General features: G+C 39.8%; 1 protein-coding gene across 5 annotated transcripts in view; it reads left to right on the forward strand.

The window, feature by feature from the left end:
• Positions 1 to 18474, forward strand: part of myo3a (myosin IIIA) — a 127093-nt gene that overhangs the window by 64235 nt on the left and 44384 nt on the right. For all 5 annotated transcript variants that reach the window (XM_062957879.1, XM_062957878.1, XM_062957880.1 and 2 more), the window contains 10 exons: positions 6965 to 7064; positions 8954 to 9070; positions 9176 to 9280; positions 9374 to 9457; positions 10845 to 11047; positions 11595 to 11693; positions 11902 to 12016; positions 13837 to 13963; positions 14934 to 15144; positions 17823 to 17970. In XM_062957879.1, coding sequence (XP_062813949.1) covers positions 6965 to 7064; positions 8954 to 9070; positions 9176 to 9280; positions 9374 to 9457; positions 10845 to 11047; positions 11595 to 11693; positions 11902 to 12016; positions 13837 to 13963; positions 14934 to 15144; positions 17823 to 17970 — 1309 coding nt within the window. The remainder of the gene's footprint in view (positions 1 to 6964; positions 7065 to 8953; positions 9071 to 9175; positions 9281 to 9373; positions 9458 to 10844; positions 11048 to 11594; positions 11694 to 11901; positions 12017 to 13836; positions 13964 to 14933; positions 15145 to 17822; positions 17971 to 18474) is intronic.

The raw sequence follows: 18474 nt of genomic DNA on the forward strand, positions 1-18474 counted from the left end.
TGGAGAAAAGGAAGGACGGAAAGAAGGAAGGAGGGAGGGAGGGAGGGAGGGAGGGAGGGAGGGAAGGAAGGAAGGAAGGAAGGAAGGAAGGAAGGAAGGAAGGAAGGAAGGAAGGAGAAGGAAGGATGGAATTAAGGAATTTTGCCCTTCCATGTGGAGTAGGCAACTCTGGTCCCTCAAGTGTTTTTGGACAACGGTTCTCATCAATCCCACCAGTTTATAGTCTTACAATTTATGGAAGATCAAGGATTGCCCTCTTGGATTAAATCGAAATGCCTTTGTCTTCTAGTTAAACAGCCACCTCTGAACCAGACTCCAACTAATGAATGGGAAGAGTGTAGGCATGGACGACATATTGTCCTCAACACCTTTTTCCACCTAACACAAAGCCGTCAGACTTGCAAACGAGATTGTTTTTCACGCCTAAATGAGTTAAATCATGGCAACACCAACCAAAAATATGTCAGTTATCCTTAATTTGCCCTTGGTGACCCCCACCTCATTTCCAAAGTCCAAAAATAAGCTGAAAACAAAACCAGAAGTGATGTTATGCCATTTCTGGTTTAGCAGAAAGACACCTGGGTGAACATTGACTCCATTCCTGGTGTAGTTTCTAGGCTTGTCCGATCGATGGAAAAAATGTTTCAATTCTCATTTCTAAAGTAGGGGGTGCCGGCGCTTGGATATAGAAATTATTTCCGAATTTTTCACCCAAAAATTTTGGATATTTCTGAAAATTCGTAATGATTCTTAATGTTTCTAAAATGGTGGACGCGCATGCGCAATCGCCAAAAAAAAGGAAACCGGGGGGGGGACTTTTACAGGGCTCTCCCACCCTCATTTCTTGAGCTATCCTCATCAAATTTGGTACAGTGGGAGATCACATTCAACACTCTTTGCTCAACAAATTGCAGAACATTTCCTGTCTCCTATGATTTTTGGTGAATTTTCATAACTTTTTATAATACACTATTTTTCAATATTTGAAGAAACCTGTTCCTGGTTTGAAAGTCTTATTTCCTGTTCAATTGGGTTCTTATCACTGTAAAAGTCCCTCTTCTACTTGTGTAGACTTTGGATTAGAAACGCAGCACACACCAAGCAATGCCTTGGCAGGAGTGCCACTGTCCTTTGGAAACTATAAATTGCCTTTGAACCTTTTGATCAATGGTGCCACTGGCTGACCTTGTGATTGCAAAAATGAAACTCTGGCTGAGGACTTTGGATTAGAAATGCAGCACATGCCAAGCAATGTCTTGGCAGGAGTGCCCACGTCCTTTGGAAACTATAAATTGCTGTGGACCCTCTATTGAATCAAATCAATGTCTGACTTTGTGATTGCAGAAATAACAGCCCAAGGCTTGGGAATAGAAATGGAGCGTGAGGGAAGCAATGCCTTGGCGGGTGCCCCACGTCCTTTGGAAACTATTTCTTCCAATGTACCCTTTTAGGTTTGAAAACAATGTGTGTCTTTGTGATTGCTGCAATAACACTCAGCTCGGGGCTTGGGATTACAAACGGAGGGTGAGGGAAGCAATGCCTTGGCGGGTGCCCCATGTCCTTTGGAAACTATAACTTCCAATGTACCCTTTAAGGTTTGAAAAGAACGGCTGATTGCTAAAATCAAATAAAAGGCAGAGGTCTTTAGAAACGGAGCGTCAGGAAAGCAATGCCTTGGCGCCCACGTCCTTTTAAAAATAAAAATTGCCTAAAGCCTCAGCAAGGACTCTGCCAGATCCCACAAGCCCCAAGCCAATTTCCCAAAAAATACACACAATATTGAACCAGCAACAAAAGCCAGCCCTTACCAGACCCAACCCCCTCTCTCAAGTGTCTCTACAGCCAGAACACTTCTCCCTCTCTCCCCTCAATGCAGGCGGCTTGATTCCTAGCCCAGCGCAAACCACCCTCTCCACTTGGTAACCCAGCCCAGAATGGCTTGCCTGGGTTAGGGAGGGGTTTTTTATGGAGATTTTCCACGTGGACGCGGAGGACGCTAGCCCCCACCTTTTCCAGCCATCGTGGAAGTCTCTGATTGGCCAGGGTGCGGCAGCCATTTTAGGCTGCGCTAGGCTCCCATTCAAGTTAGGTTGCAGAAACAAAAAAAAATTTAAAAAATATTTTTAAAAAAATATTTTAAAAAATGGGGGGGGGGGGAATTTTAACGAAACATTAAGACACAATTAGAGAATGGGCCAACGATGGTTCGAATTACATTGCCAGTTGCGCCCAGGGAAAACGTCTCAATAATCGGTTCAAAAAGCAAGAACAATCCGAAATCAATCCGAATTAAGAATCATTACGAAATTTTGGACAACCCTAGTAGTTTCCCATCCCCCCTTCCAACTGATCCTGTCGAATAATCAGGCAATGACAGGCTTTAAAGGGGGCAATTATTTCCCCACCATTGTCCTAAGGGATGGCACTTAAGTGTCACAGGGGGAGTTCTGTGCCAAAAACGGCATGCCCAATTCTCCCTGCAAGGTGACATTCTGCTGTACGCTCCTGGAACATCCAAACCTATGGTTGTCATTTATTTTAAGCCTTCTAAAGGTGTTACGTTATTATAGTTATTCCTTCTTTGTTTTTGCTTCTTTGTCCTTCCCTAATTTGAGATTGCTGAGCCGGCCTAGGAATTTTCCCTATCAGACAAAAATTGCCTTTGAAATGACAACCAATTTCCAAGGAGTTGGCATTCCCTGTGCTATTTTAGTATCCATCAAAAACTACTTTTGGGTGCATTCTGACAATTGGACCAAAAGAGCTCCAGTGACCTCATTTTGCTTTGATTGTGAAAGACAGCAGAGGAGGTAGGCAGCCAGGGGCAGGGAGAAAATAGCAGAAACAATAAATGCCTTGAGTCATTCTGTTGTCAATGCTCCCTCCATGGAGCAGGCTGTCAGGCTCTTGACAATGCTTATAGAACTGAGTGTCTGTTGCACATACTACGAATAATGATTTCACTGATGGAGATGGTTAAGTGGGGGAACAATAGCGATAGTTCTGTTTAAAGTGTCCATGAGCACAATGGTGAAGAAAACACATTGAGTGATGTAAGATGCAGAATTGTTTTTTATAAACTGTTTGGTCCTAAAAAATTAAAATCACCCTTTGGCTTCAAAGCCAGCAAAATACTATATTGTTGCATTATCATCTGTGTACACAGTATAGGAAAGAACATAAGCTGATTCATAAGCTATGCATGAAATGGCACAACTGTCATAGATTCCCCCCCCCCCCCAAAACTGTATATAGCTATTACATATATTTTAAAGGAAACATTGGTGAGTTCTCAGTGAGAAGAAAATATGATGCAAGAGAAGAAAAATCCATGCGGCTGGTTATAGGCAAACTTCCACTAGTTTGGCTTATGTTATCTTTCACTGGCTTCAGGGGTTGTTAAAACCTCTAGGCTCAATGTTGATACTACACTGGAATTGTTCTAGCGCTACATTTCTCTATATTTGCTAATGTGCTAAAAATATTTCATACTATGTAATGGTTAACATCAGGGATGTGAAATGTCAAGTTGATTCAAGGTCTATGTTTTTCCTTGGGCGGGAGGAAAAAATAGAATGGGAAGGATAAGCTGTCAGTTCTTACATCTATCGTGAATGATGTGTCTACCAAAGTGGCTTGGACAAAGTCACCCTGTCAACAGGACATGTGTAGGAAAGAGGATGGCCTTCATGTACAGCTTTGCCAAGCAAATTGATTAAAATTACATTTTTAAAAGGCTAAGTATAATTTGCCCTTATTGAAATGTCAGCAGCCTGATCCAAAAAATGTTCCTTTACCAAGCAGGGTTTAAGTTCCAGAGCACTTCAAAATATGTCAGTGTGATATCACACTTAATGAGCTGATACCAGACTTGCAGGGTATTAACAGCAACAAAATATTTATAATGGGGTCTTAATCACCTTTGGATGTTTGTCATGCTATTTATGAAGATGAGCACAAATAGACCAGTGAAAGGTAGATCTGTATGAATTGAATATTTACCTTGGAATCAGGGATTATTGCTTGATACCTTCTAAAATAGCCTCTTTTATTGACAAATTACACTATGTAACAAAATTTGAAAAAAGAAAACTGTTCCTGGTTTGAAAGTGTTATTTCCTCTTTAATCATGTGAAACTTACTTGGAAAGTAGTTGTTATATTCCAGAAATGTTTTTTGCGTATGCTACAAACTATGTTGAATTGGTTGAGACTCTATGAGATATTCATTGAAATACTATAGCAAAATGTGCTGCAGGACATCCCGCAAAAACAAAGTCTTTGAAGTTTAATAAACCTTGTCCATGTTTTTATGGTAGAACCAATTAGGAAATGACATAACACAGGAACAAAAAATGTGTTGCATACATAGTGTTATCGCAGGCATGGGCAAACTAAGGCCCAAGGGTTGGACGTGGTCTTGTAAGTGCTGCTCACGCCATCCTTATACTGGGTGGGCTCTCCCTGCCCCTCCTGGGCCCACCCCACCCCCCACTGCCCCTTCTCCCTCCCGGCTTGGCTCTCCTGGCCAGGTTCACAATGTTGCCCCAAGGCAAAAATATTTGCTCATGCCTGTGTTATTGGGTGATGGTAGAAGAACAATCTTTCAGACAGAAGCATGTGGTCTCCGGGTCACTGTAATCAAGCATATCGCAGATTGAGAAAAAAAGTAAAAGCATGTTCCCCAGACACTCATGGTTGAGATTTTGGGGCCTGCCTTCAAATATTTGTGTGATATAGAGGTTGTTTAATTCAAAAAACTCAAGGTTCTCCAGGAAAATTCTGTGGTCAGCTTCCAGTGATCTGTAACCCCTCCAAAAGTGGTACTTGTAGATATTATCTCAACCACCTTCTCAGAGTCCTTTGTATTTTAAAAAAAAGAAGTCCTCCCATCAGTCCAGTACTGCAGCACTATGCATTATTGCGAATGATCCCCTCCAGTACCATTATACTAACTGCTTCCAACAGGAACAGAATGGGATTACATTGGACACATGGGTATTTTACATTGTGTGCCCCAGTTATATTATGGACTTCCAAATCTCTTTGCTGAGCAAACATTTCTGTTTTATTTTCCTTCTTGAGATTTACAAAATGAAATTTTCGGTTTGCTTGAAAAATGAGCAGACGAAAGAATGCCCCATTGTCAAAGTGGGTTTTATTCAAGATATTTATAGTTACTGTATGCACAGTGAAAGGAGTGAGGCTCTCACCGAAATGCTTCATTTAGCTCTGGGAGGTTGCAAAGTCGCTCTGTATATGCATCAAATATATACAGAGCAACCCATTTGAATATGAGCGGGGTCAGTCCATATAGTATATGGAATTGAGAACTTTAAGAAATACTAAGTGCTGTAGGCTATATTCAGATGAAGGTAATGGCTAAGCTCCACTGAATAAATCTTGCCAAGCAAATATTACAATGTGGTGACATACAAGGGGTGTTCATTAAAGATTTCTCCTGACCCACTTCTTGTGGACTGAGAGCAATGAAACTTGGCACAGTTCTTAGTCCTTCTCTCCATAGGTGCCACCTAGGGACACACACTTCTCCTATCTTTTTAAGCACTGTAAACACATCACTTGTAGAAGTCGACAGGTTGCTCCAAAAGCCACGTTGTGACTTTGGAGATCAGAGTCTTATCATCTGAAAAATGCTTGCCCTTCAAAAACAACTTCATTGTTGGAAAGAAGTGGAAGTCCGATTGTGCAAGGCCAGTTGAATAAGGGGGATGCAGTAGAATTTCAAAGTGATGGGAGTATGCTTCCATTTGGACAACATGTGAGTTGTGAACTGGTGCATTTTCTTACAGAAGGCGGACACCTTTGGTGAGCATGCGACCTATGTTGCATGTGACCTATGTATGCTGTCACACCCGGACACCTGTAGTAAACTAAGATGTGCTGCTTTCTTTGCCCGGGTGAACTGCGGGGCCTTACTTCGAAGCTCAGGAGTCCCAGTAACTCCAAGGCCACTTCAAGTTGAACATTAAACAAGATTTTCATTTTCTCAAAGTCCTTGACAGTTAAGGTTACAAATATAAACAGTCAACTTATAAAATCATGCAGATGTTTCTTTCTTGCTTTTTCCCCTTAGCTGCTGGGCTAACTTGCTCCAAAGGTGAAGAGATCCTGAGATGCTCTCTACCCTAGCCCTGAGCTGCTATATTAGAAAGAGCAGGTCTTTCCCTATCTAAGCTCAAAGCTAGCTTGGAGACAAAGTAGTTGGAGCTTCTTCCAATGGCAGAGAAATCCTGAGATATTCTCTGCCCCAGTGCTGAGTTATTATATTAGAAAGAGCAAGTCTTTCCTTATCTAAGCTCAGCACCAGTTTCAAAGGCAAGAGGTCAGTACTTACGATGGCTTGTCTGAGCTGGCCTGGCTTGATCACACAAGCACATCCGAGTTCTTTTCTGTGGAAAGGCAAAAAAGGCTTCTCATCCCCAGGAAAAGGGGCGGTCTCAAGAACAAAAGGATACTTTGCAAGCTTTCAGCAGCAAAGGCTTTGCAGAATGGTTACAAATCTCTGCTAACTGTCAGAGTGCTGTTAACTGTCAGAGTGCTGCTGAGTCTGCAGCAACCCTGGAAAAAATGCAAAAAGGGTGCTATTCCCTAAAACCATGGGAAAATGCAAATCAAACCCCTGGGAGAGAGAACACTATGAGACTTGTATCATTACACATGTGCAGTTTTAGCATCCAATGATAAATAGAAGTGGGTCAGGGGAAATCTTTAGTGAACATGTCAGAGTCAGTTTAAAGGCACATACCAATAAAGATTGTCTAAAGAGCTGCAGAGAACTATACAACTTTTAAGTCACGTAATAGCCACAAACAAGAAATAGCAACAACAAGAAACAGATGACCACTTGAAGAACCACTGTTACCGGTGAGCAACCTGTTCTTCTCTTTAAGTGTTTTTTTTTCTGTGTACTTATATTCTCCTGTGGTTTCTTTCTTCAACAGATTTGAGCGCATTCATACCAAGAAAGGGAATTACATTAGGTCTCCTGTTGGAAACCAGGAGGATGTAGATGATCTGGCAACTTTGGAAGTGTTAGATGAGGTAATATAATAGCTAAAACTTTTGTAAATAGGTAAAAATATTGTGCTGTGAACATAATTGTCTGTGTTAGAGGAATCTACCTGTTTCCTATTCCCGGATGGAATGAGATGTTACCATCAAATCAGCCTCTCCACATCTGGTTATAGCCTTCCCTTGTCTGGTAACATTTAGTACTTATTTGTATTAATTTTACATGTAAGCCACTTTGGTAGTTTTGGCATAGGTCATAATTTAATAATAACAACAACTATCACAAAAGTGAGAATGGGGACACCCATGGCTCTTCACATGTTGCTGGACTAGATGTTCCACCATCTTTGATTAGTCATAATAATAACTAAGGCTAGCAAGAGTATACTACAATGTCTAACAGCCTTGGCTTTTTTGACCAGTGCAAGAAGCAATAAATGAGAGCTTTCACTTTACATGAAAGACACAAAAGAATATATATTTTATTAACGGTCAGAGAATAACCAAAGATAATGATTATGGAGTGGATCCTTGCCACAACTGTGTTGCCATCATGAAAATGGTTCTGCTTCTACTCCAGCAAAATTGATGTTTGTCTAAAAAGGGAGAGTGCAGGAACAAAACCAATTGTTCAGAATATTTTTTTCACCAGTTTTCAGTGATGGTTTTCACTTATAACCCTAAATCAGGAGTGGTCGGTGGTGGCCCAAAGGTTTGGATTTTTTTTTGCCCTCCAAATATCCTGTAGGCTGAAAAAAAGTTATTTTTGCCATGTTTCCACCTAACCAGTCCATTCTTCTAAAAAGAGGTGACTTCAATCAGTTCTTGTTGGTTGAAATGGCTTTTAAAAGGTTTAAATCATTCATACCCCAATGGCTTGTTGTGGAAACAAGGACTGGTGATAAAGTTTCTGTGGAGACTCCTTTTCCCCATGAGAACTCTTCCAGGAGCGGATTTCCCTTCCTAGGGGTAGATTTCTCTCACTTCCTGTTGTCTCACACCCATTCTTGACTATGAGTTGTTTGTAAGTCGGATGTTTGTAACTTGGGAACTGCCTGTATACCACATAAAAAGTATTTCAGATATCAATGGGCAAGTAGGGTTGAAAATTAGATTTCACGCCCTATGCAATTGTCCAATTGTGGTCTATATCAATCTTTTCCAAATGGTACCATTCATTCATATATATCATCCCCATTTCATCACATCTCACTGCAAGGTTTCAGGCAAAGTCTTCCCGCTCCTAGCTTGAAAGTAGGATTTCTTCATATGAGACATCAACTCAGCCACATTGCATTAGGTGATATTAGTATCCTTTACTAGCACCCCAACTCCCAACTGCCACTCTGAGGCCACAGAGTAAAAAGGGAGCAGCCATGAAGACACATCTCCATCGTATCTCGTCCACCAGCAGTTGGGATTGAGCCCCAGAACTGGTGGAAGGAGATCTGAGATCTAGAAACACTAAGATCCTGTAAACTATAAGGGGTTGGTTAGAGTTGTCCTCCATCCCAAGTAAAAGAAGATGTAACACATGATTTTCATGCAGAAGTTCCCACATTTGGTCCTCACCATCTCCATGTGGAGCTAGAAATTTTCCCATCAGAAACCATAGATTTATGTACACTGAAATAGCTGGAAAAGTGGTCTGCTATAAGATAATGCTTGTATTCCTAGCAAGTTTAATGCTACTGATAGTGAATGTTGATACACAGCTCTCAAGATGGCAAATCATATGGCAATGGCGAAACTCAATAATTTGAATGCTGGGACATGCCTCGTATCCGTTTGAAGATATCTGGAAAGCATAACTTGTCATCTTTGTTCAAAGCTTGTATTACTTCAAAAAAAACAAAGCAGCCATGAGATAAATGCTGTCTCCCTATCCTACCCATCACTGCCCACCCTTCCTTTAACAGAACACAGTAACTGAGCAACTTCAGAAGAGCTACGCCAGGGATCAGATCTACACCTACGTGGGAGACATTCTTATTGCAGTCAATCCTTTTCGGAACTTAGATCTTTATGCTACACAGGTATGAAATGTATACCTTCTGACAGAACTAGTTTGGAAGACTAGAAATGCCTGAAGATAGGATTGCATAATGAAGTAAATAAATGTTCTCTACTCTCTCTTTCAGCATTCTAGACTTTACATTGGGGCCAAACGGACTGCCAATCCTCCTCATATTTTTGCTGTGGCAGATATTGCCTACCAGTCCATGGTCACATACAATTCAGATCAGGTAACATGAATGTCTTTCAAAGTCAGATTTGATATTTATCAGAGATGTACAGAAAGACGTTGATAACAAATTATCTTTGGATCTTATCTTCAGTGTATTGTCATTTCTGGGGAAAGTGGAGCAGGAAAGACCCAGAGTGCCCACCTTTTGGTCCAACAGCTGACTGTCCTTGGAAAGGTAAGACAAATTCTACTCCCCACATCATGTTTCCAATACTGGTTAGGCCTGTGCGCTTAATGAAAAAAAAATGTTTCAGTACTCATTACAAAATTAGGGGGTGCCGGTGAATCGATTCTAAAGTGTTTCTAAAATATCGTAACAGTGTGTTTCGTTACTATAACGAGAATAACTAATTTGTTACTATTTTGTTAAGTAATTGTCTCGGGGGGGGGGGCTTTTGGGGTTCCTTTCTCACTCATTTTTAGAGCTATTGGGGTGAAACTTGCTACAATAGTAGAACAATTTCCCACCGTTCTCCCCCCCCCCCCCAAGTTTCAGAACGTTTCACTCATCTATTGATTTTTGGGGATTTTTTTTAGGTTTTACAAAAAGTTTCTAAAAAACAAAATACTAGAGCCATGTCCTTGAATTTCTCTACAATTACATAACATAACCCAGGGATAATTCCCCCCAAGTTTCAGAAAGACGAGGACATCTCCTGATTTTGGGGGAATTTTTAAGTTGTTGACATTTTTTAAAAAAATTAGCTGCTATGTCTGGCTGGAGTGGTTTGATGGGGTGAGGGGCACACTTAGAGGACAAGTGATTCCTGACTGAAACAACTTGTTGTGTGCTTTTTGGCTCAATGTACAAATATAGCACAGCAGTAGCCCATGAAAATGCTGTAAAAAGGCCTGTGCCAGAGCAGGGATATAAACCCTGGTCTTCCAGACACTAATTCCAATACCCAATCATTACACCACATTATTTCCTCATTCTTCTCCCTTTGGCTGGCAATTATGTCTCTTCCTCCCCTTCATTTGCACATGGGTAGGAGCAGGAACACCATCGCTACCACAATCATCCCTCCCTGTGCTCATGATTTCATCTACATGCATTCAACAAATACATTTTATCTAGGAATGTTCTAAGACTTCCAGGCAATTACACTTCATTTGTTACCACTGGTAGTTACCATAGAGTAATGCTGAAGGACCGAAAACTTTCTATGCAGATACCTCTCTAGTAATTTTCTAGGCTCTCCAAGTTAATTCTGTGGTAATGTCAAGCAGAGGTTTTTCATCTTAATAGGGTTCACTATTATACATAGTTTCCTGTGCCAGCAATAAGTTCAGGAACATATGTTTCTAAATTTCAGACAGCTGGATGGGGCATTAGACATAGGTGCCACTGCTTCCTCATTTTCCTTGGGTGAGTCCTCCCATGGCACTCTTGATCAGTTGGTTGAGGGATTACATTTATTGGTGATGAGAGGCATCAAGGTAAACGTGAATAAAGATTACAATAAAAGTATTCTATGTTGAGTTATGTACACTTTATCAGGGATATACAGTGAAACTGCTTTTTCCCTCAAAGTACTCTGTTGTTTTTAATGCCCATCCAGGCTAATAACAGGACTCTTCAGGAAAAGATTCTCCAAGTCAATAATCTGCTGGAGGCATTTGGAAATGCGGGCACTATTATTAATGATAATTCGAGCAGATTTGGAAAGTATCTAGAAATGAAATTCACTTCCAGTGGAACTGTTGTGAGCGCTCTGATTTCAGAATATCTTTTAGAAAAATCTAGAGTCATACATCAAGCTGTGTAAGTAACAGGAGCAAAGACTCGCATTTCTGGAGGAGGGGGAAAAAGTTAAAATAACATGTTTGTTTCCGATGAAGACTAAAGGTGATATAACATATAACAGGTGTGAGGTGGAACTGGATTTAAAGTATTGTAAGACCACTGAAATTGCAGTATGAATATATAAGGACTGTATGATTTTGTCCCCCAATAAAGACACACATGCACCACAAATCAAACATTTTTGGATGAATGGGCAGAGATACACAGAGACAAAAATAAATTGCACTTTCATACAACTATATCTTAGTTTTTTACATTCTATCCTGCCTCCAGAGCTGCCCTCTTACTATGTTTTGATATGCTACATGGTGACCACATCTTCTGCAACAGTGCAGTGAGGCTTAGACATAACTGCAAGAGAAATATTAACATTTAAAAGCTCAAGTGTAAACCTGAGGTATTTTGCTATAAAATTCATAAAAGTAGCAGAGAAACAAAAATCAAATGTCTTTGTCCTGATTATAAAATCTGTCTTTTTTGGTTTGTGTTTGGTTTTTAATTTCAGAGGTGAGAAGAATTTCCATATTTTTTATTACATCTACGCTGGCTTGGCAGAAAAGAAAAAGCTAGCTCACTATAAATTACCAGAAAATAAGCCCCCCAGGTAAAGCATACATTCCATTTTCTATTTTTCCTCCAGTATTTCCCTGAACTCTATTACCTGCCATGCCTTTTTTCAGATAAATATATGAATTGGCTCCCTCTTCTAGAGTGAACCATTTAGAATGTCACATCAAGTTTTGCATTGACCTTAAAATGCATTTCCATATTAAAACTCTCTCCCTCTCTTTTGCACACCGCAACCCCTCTAGGTATCTGCAGAATGAACATTTGAGAACAGTGCAAGATTTTATGAACAATAGCTTCTACAAATCCCAATTTGAATTAATTGAACAGTGCTTCAAAGTGATTGGGTTTACAATGGAGGTGAGCAACAACAATACATGAATATCTTCAATGTGTTCTGTTTTTCATTTGGAAAGCAATTTGACTCATAGTAGGGAAATTGAATGTCTGCAAATGTTAAACATGCAGAAATGTTGCACTGTAACAAGACAATACACAACTTGGTAAAATTATTTTAGGCTATTCTCTCTATAATGTCCCAGCTCTTTCTGTAGGATACTGGGGGATTTAGTCCCAAAATGGGACATTTCAAGGATCTGACATACCATTTCATTGTTTAGACTAGCTCTTCATGTGGTCTGTGGGTATCTTACTTCATCAGCAGTGTATTATGATAGATCTGATGTTAAACCACTGTTATGGTTTTTTCCACCAAAAAAACTGCACCATTGTATATAATGGGATTTGAGCATTTGTGGATTTTGGTATCCATGGTGGGGTCCTAGAAACAAACTCTAGCAGATAACAAGTACTTCTATTTTTCTACAAGCATCATCTGGAAACATTAGCACTGAAAGTCCAAAAAAGCTTTGTTTAACACGTAATATATACTCTGATCAGAACTTTCACTCTGAGCTGTTCACAATCTTTTCCATGTTCAAGAGATCCATCTAATTTATATTATGCTAGGAGAGCATTTGTAAGTATGAAGTAACAATAGAAAATGTTCAATCCCCATTTTGCTCGTTTAAGGGAGCAGAACAGTTGATATTATATGGTATGACCACCCACGGAGTACATCTGCATAAATATATCCTTCAAACTTACGTTTCCCACAAATACCTTTCTCAGAAAAACCTCAAATATTTCATTGCAACGTGGTCAAAGTAACCTTCTGAGCATTTCACAAAAAGTTTTTTTCTTTCTTTCTAACATAGAAGCAGGTTGTTCTGGTGATATACTTCTTCCCAGCCTGTATATTACTTTGTGCCTGAGAACCAAACCAAAGGTTATATGACAAACATTTAAAGAAAAGGGCTGCTGGGAATAAGCAGCAATCATGGCGTACAAGGCACATCAAGCTACATTTAATGCTTCTAGGAAAAGGGCACTGAGATGTCAATTGCAGTACACATAATATGGTGTAATGACAGATGTCAGCATAATAATTTCAGTCATCACTACAATATTTTTAAAAGGTGCTTTTATAAAAAAATAAATAAAAGGAAAGCAAAAGGAAATGCTAGTATTTTTGCAGAAAAAAAGAACAAAGTTAAGCTTGTTCAAGGTCTTGCATTTACCACAATATAGGTACCACAGTATATTTTGCATTTATTTTTTGAACAGCCAAGCCTCTATTATCCCCATAACAAATTTTGCAGTTTTGGAAGTCTTTTGCCCTTCAGCATAACAAGAGGCTTCTGTTGAAAAAACATAACCTGTGGGCACACAAGCAACTCTCTGAGGAATTGATTGTGTGACTCGGGCCAGACATAACTGAGATACCCATGGCATCATTGCCATGAATTTCTTTTGCCACATTGGAGAGTACGTTTCAGTTTTGCCTTACCTATCTGTAAAATGAGTAGAAAAATTATATTACTATGCACAGTACAGTCATTAGCCAATACAAATTCTGAAGACTTGAGGACATTGCAGACAAATCTGCAGACTATTCTGGGCACCACCTAAGTATCTCCAGCACAAATGCTTTGTATGTCTATATGGTTAATTAACCTTTTAATACTCCTGCTGCACTGTAAATTAAGTTTAAAACTAATTGATGAGATTTTAGTTCTGTCGATGTTCAAAATTTCAGTATTCAAAATCCAGATGGTTATAGCCAGGCATGTCAATTATAAGACATTAAATTGCAATATTTTTGTGCATCTGTCTTTCAGGAACTAGGAAGCGTATACAGCATTCTTGCTGCCATTTTAAATGTGGGCAACATTGAATTTTCTTCTGTGGTTACTGAGTATATGATTGACAAGAGCATCATTTCCAATCCAACGCCTCTTGAAAACTGTGAGTTTTCCTATCTTTTCATAAAATTCATCTTTTTTGTGATTAATAGTAGACATATCTACTTGGAAATAAACTTTACAGAGTTTAGTGGGACTTCTGGGGAAATTGTGTGGGCTATCTATTTAATTATGAATCATGATTTCAATTTGGACTTCATAAGGATCATACTTCATTTGATTCTCATCACGTTCTGTTTCCAGCATTATTTTAACATTCACATATAATAAAATCTACAATAAGGTGAAGTAATATTTCTGCAGGACTGGTGTAAGGGCAGTCCCCCTTTTCTATGAAACTTCTCGCTGATGTTGGAATTCTTTCTTGTAGAATTTACAACTGATGTGGTCTATCCAATGCAGTTTTCTGAATTAGTGCCCCAAATCACCCCAGGAATAGGTCTAAAACACAAGACCCCAATAATTATTTTTGTTGAGCTGAGATATAGTACACATCCTCTTCTATTTCCATTTGCAGAAGCCAAGTGGTCCAACACTGGCTTTGACATGATCATGCTGATGAGAACACTATCATCCCATGGTCCCAGTAAGAACAGAAAGAGCCACAATCCATAGAATCATAATAGTGTTTCCTGTACTTAGATGTGTCCCTTCACATTGAAAAATAAATGTCTCTTTTTCCTCTTATTATCTGGCACTGAGCAGCAAAGTTAAGGTCTTATCTTGTAAGGGTTGCTGATCCACCATCATGAAATGTGCATGGGTTTGGGATTTCCATTAGTTGTGGAGCTCTGGGATCTCAGTAAAAAAAGACCTCCTCTTGTGAGATATGAAGTAGCCTTTATAGGCCTGCCTCAAGTGCCCTGTATGGCTCTAGAGAGAACCTGAAACCCCAACCCACCCCTTTAGCTTTTTTATTTATTTAGAGTTTTTGTCCTTTCCACAATTTATTTGGGATTCAGTCCTTTTCTTTGTGCAAGAAACCAATATAACACAATTTCTTTGTTTTCTAGCTGCTTCCTTGTTGTGCATTCAGGCAGATGAGTTGCAAGAAGCTCTAACCTCTCATTGTGTGGTGACCCGAGGGGAAACCATTATACGACCCAACACGATGGAAAAGGCCACTGATGTCAGAGATGCCACAGCCAAAGCATTGTATGGGCGACTCTTTAGTTGGATAGTCAACCGCATCAATGCATTGCTCAAGCCAGATACATGTTTAAAGTAAGATTTCTTTTCACATGGGAAACTGAATCGTCTTGTGATGTGAAGTGTATCTTTTCAGGGATATCTTGGGAATATAAGAATGATACAGTGAATATTTTAGTAGCACTTAATGAAGTTTTCACTAGTTATTCCTGACACCAGTTTCAGTCTCAGCTCTCCCATATGGAGTTAAAGAAACAAAAACAGTATGTGCCTTCATGTCGCCTAATGATTAATAGCACCTCCGAGGATTGTTCATTTGTTATTCTGCTTCTTGGTGCCTTGACTTAGCAGTACAAATATGTCTTTTCAGCCATATCCATTGCTTCATTTCTCCCACTGGTTTGAATTGATTGAGCACACCTTAAGGATCAGAGGTCCATTTCTGGCTTCCTCAGACTCTTGGTAGTCCTTACCAGCAATGCCATTCAGCAACTGGAAGAGATAGTTCAGATAGCTATAAGTTAATAACAGATTATTACAGTAGTATAGTGCCACTGTAAAATCACAGCCAATGAATTGTCTGGTGTACAATATAATCCCAAAGCATGGCTGGCATGTTCAGGAAAATGCTTCTGATGTATCCACTAAAGCATTACTTTAGAACTTTACTTGACCATAAGTTTCAGTTCAGTTTCAGAAAGCAAGCCAAACCACACTTCTCTGGTTTGGTTAAACCAAATTTGGCAGAGGCGTCTAGTTGAATCTGAATTCAGTAGGGAAGCACACAAGGGGAGGATACAGTGCATGGTCTGAAGCTCACTCCTACTCTCACACCATGGAGGTCTGCGACCATTAGAGAGGTGTCCTGTACAGATGACATAAAAGGCATTATGCAGGCTGCAGTGCCTTTCCTTCAAGAAATGATGGTGCCTTCATCAATTTGCTATCTATCTGATTAAGAAGTGGACACTCCCTTTCATTGATTCACTGCATTTGTATTAGGCATTCAAGTACACCAAAAAGTAAACTTTTATTGATTTGACCATCAAAATAGCCAAAGTGGTTGCATCACTGAGCTGTGTCTGCCAATGTAAATACACAGTGACTGCCAATTCAGTAGCTTTCCAGAAAGGGATTTATGGAAATGCATTTCTGCCACAGAACACTTTCATCCTGGAGAAAAAAAAGTAATGATTTTACCATAGTGTCTGAATGAATTTGTCAGAAAGAAACCATAGACTTCTGTTCTGTTTAGAATTTTCTTACTTGAGTGCTAAACCACCTTGGTTTTTCGCTAACCTTTGCCTTCTAGGGCAATCCTGCAGCACTAGGACGTCTTTCTGATTCATTCAGGACAAGTTGCTGAAGGGCAATGTGTTTGTGTAAATTCAGATTTGCAATGCAAATTAACCCATGGGATATGCAAACGCTTGAGTGGTATATGAGGTCTCTCTGCCCAGGAGCAAGGGCAGCTTATCCTGTAGCCATTCTCCTTACATAAACAAAGAGTTGCAAGAATATATCAGGGTAGACACATTGACCATGCAGCAAAATACAAAAAGGAGTGATATATTTATTAGACCAACAGCAAAGCAGTGTGTGTGTGTGTGTGTGTGTGTGTGTGTGTGTGTATCTGGCTTCACATCAAGTAAATATGTTAAAAATCATACAGGAGGAAATGGTGATGATGTTAGAATCATAGGCCTACATTCTTCTGAGATGTTGTTGTTGAGATGGTATTAAGAGACTTCAGTGCAGACAGAGCCACCCCTTTATAGTAGAGCATGAAGTCTCTGTCTAGCTCTACTTAGCACACAAGAGAGAGCATTAAAATATGTCACAAACAGTCTGATGTAACCCCCAGGCATGTCAATCCTGGCATTTTATGTTCTTGGAAAAAATTGTGATATTAAATCTGCTCTAAAATGACTTTAGGGTGGGAAAGTTAATACATATTGGCTGTGATCTCAATCCTTCTCCAGAACATAGTATAGTTCCATATGCAGAACTTTGTTATACAGGATCACAACCAATATGTATTACACTATACTATGTTTCTCAATCCCACTCCAGGAGTCCCCGGTGGCGCAGTAGGTTAAACCTTTGTGCTGGTAGGACTGATGACTTGAAGGTTAGGTTGCTGACCTGAAGGTTGCTGGTTCGAATCTAACCCAGGGAGAGCGCGGATGACCTCCCTCTGTGAGCTCCAGCTCTCCATGTGGGGACATGAGAGAAGATTCCCACAAGGATGGTAAAACATCAAAACATCCGGGCATCCCCTGGGCAATGTTCTTGCAGACGGCCAATTCTCTCACACCAGAAGCGACTTGCAGTTTCTCAAGTCGCTCGTGACACACACACAAAAATCCCTCTCCATAGATAGACCGTATAGCCTCTGTAGCCCTCGGCCTCCACAGCCATTCAGTAGCTGTTGGAGAGTAGCTAGGCTTAGAAAAGCATCTGGCTGTGTCCCATGGCCATACACAGATTAATGACATCTTCCACTGAGCTTTGCTGAGGTCTTTCAGAGGCGTCACGAGATGATGTAGTCATTATTTGAAGACATAACCAAATACTTCTTTAATTTCCCATTCCAACCCACCCCATTTTCTAGTGAAATAGTGAGCCTTGGAGATCTTTGGTCATTGTGGAAAGAGGAAGAGAATCTCAACCTTCTCTATGACTTATATATACATATCTGCATATAATTTCATATATCACTGACAGGGCACAGTCGTTTTTTGTCTTTTCAGCATAAGTGATGAAGGACTAAACATCGGGATCCTTGATATCTTTGGGTTTGAAAATTTCAAAAAGAATTCATTTGAACAGCTCTGCATCAATATTGCCAATGAACAGATTCAGTTCTACTTCAATCAGCATGTTTTTGCCTGGGAGCAGGTAAGCACTATAATCTCTGTGTGTGTGTGCCTGTTGAATGTCTTTAGAATGTTTCTACACCACTTTTTTGCATGTCAGAGAATCTTACAAAATCAAAATAGACCTTCCATTTTTAAAACACAACATGAAAACTTTAGCATCAAGTTGCCTATTCAGTTAACTTGTCCATTATGCTTGCCTTTCTTTCCATCTCTTCTTAGAATTTTGTCTAACAGACCTCAAATACTTTTGGGGAGGCAGTGAAAAGACAATAAAAATATTTGTTTATGCTGTTCAGGGATTGCTTTCTGTAATTTAAATGCCCAACCTGAAATGCATTAGGCTTCCCATTTACAGTATCTAGGCAACAGAAAACAGAGAATAGATCTGATGTAAATGCAATGTAGTTTTCATGAGGAGTAAGATGTGCTATGTAATTTACAGTCCAACAACAATGTGTGTGTGTGTGTGTGTGTGTGTGTGTGTGTGTGAATACCATAGAGTGCCATTCTAAAGGACTGGGTT

The sequence above is a fragment of the Anolis carolinensis genome, chromosome 6 (genome assembly GCF_035594765.1).
Source record: "Anolis carolinensis isolate JA03-04 chromosome 6, rAnoCar3.1.pri, whole genome shotgun sequence".
NCBI classification, from domain to species: domain Eukaryota; kingdom Metazoa; phylum Chordata; class Lepidosauria; order Squamata; family Dactyloidae; genus Anolis; species Anolis carolinensis.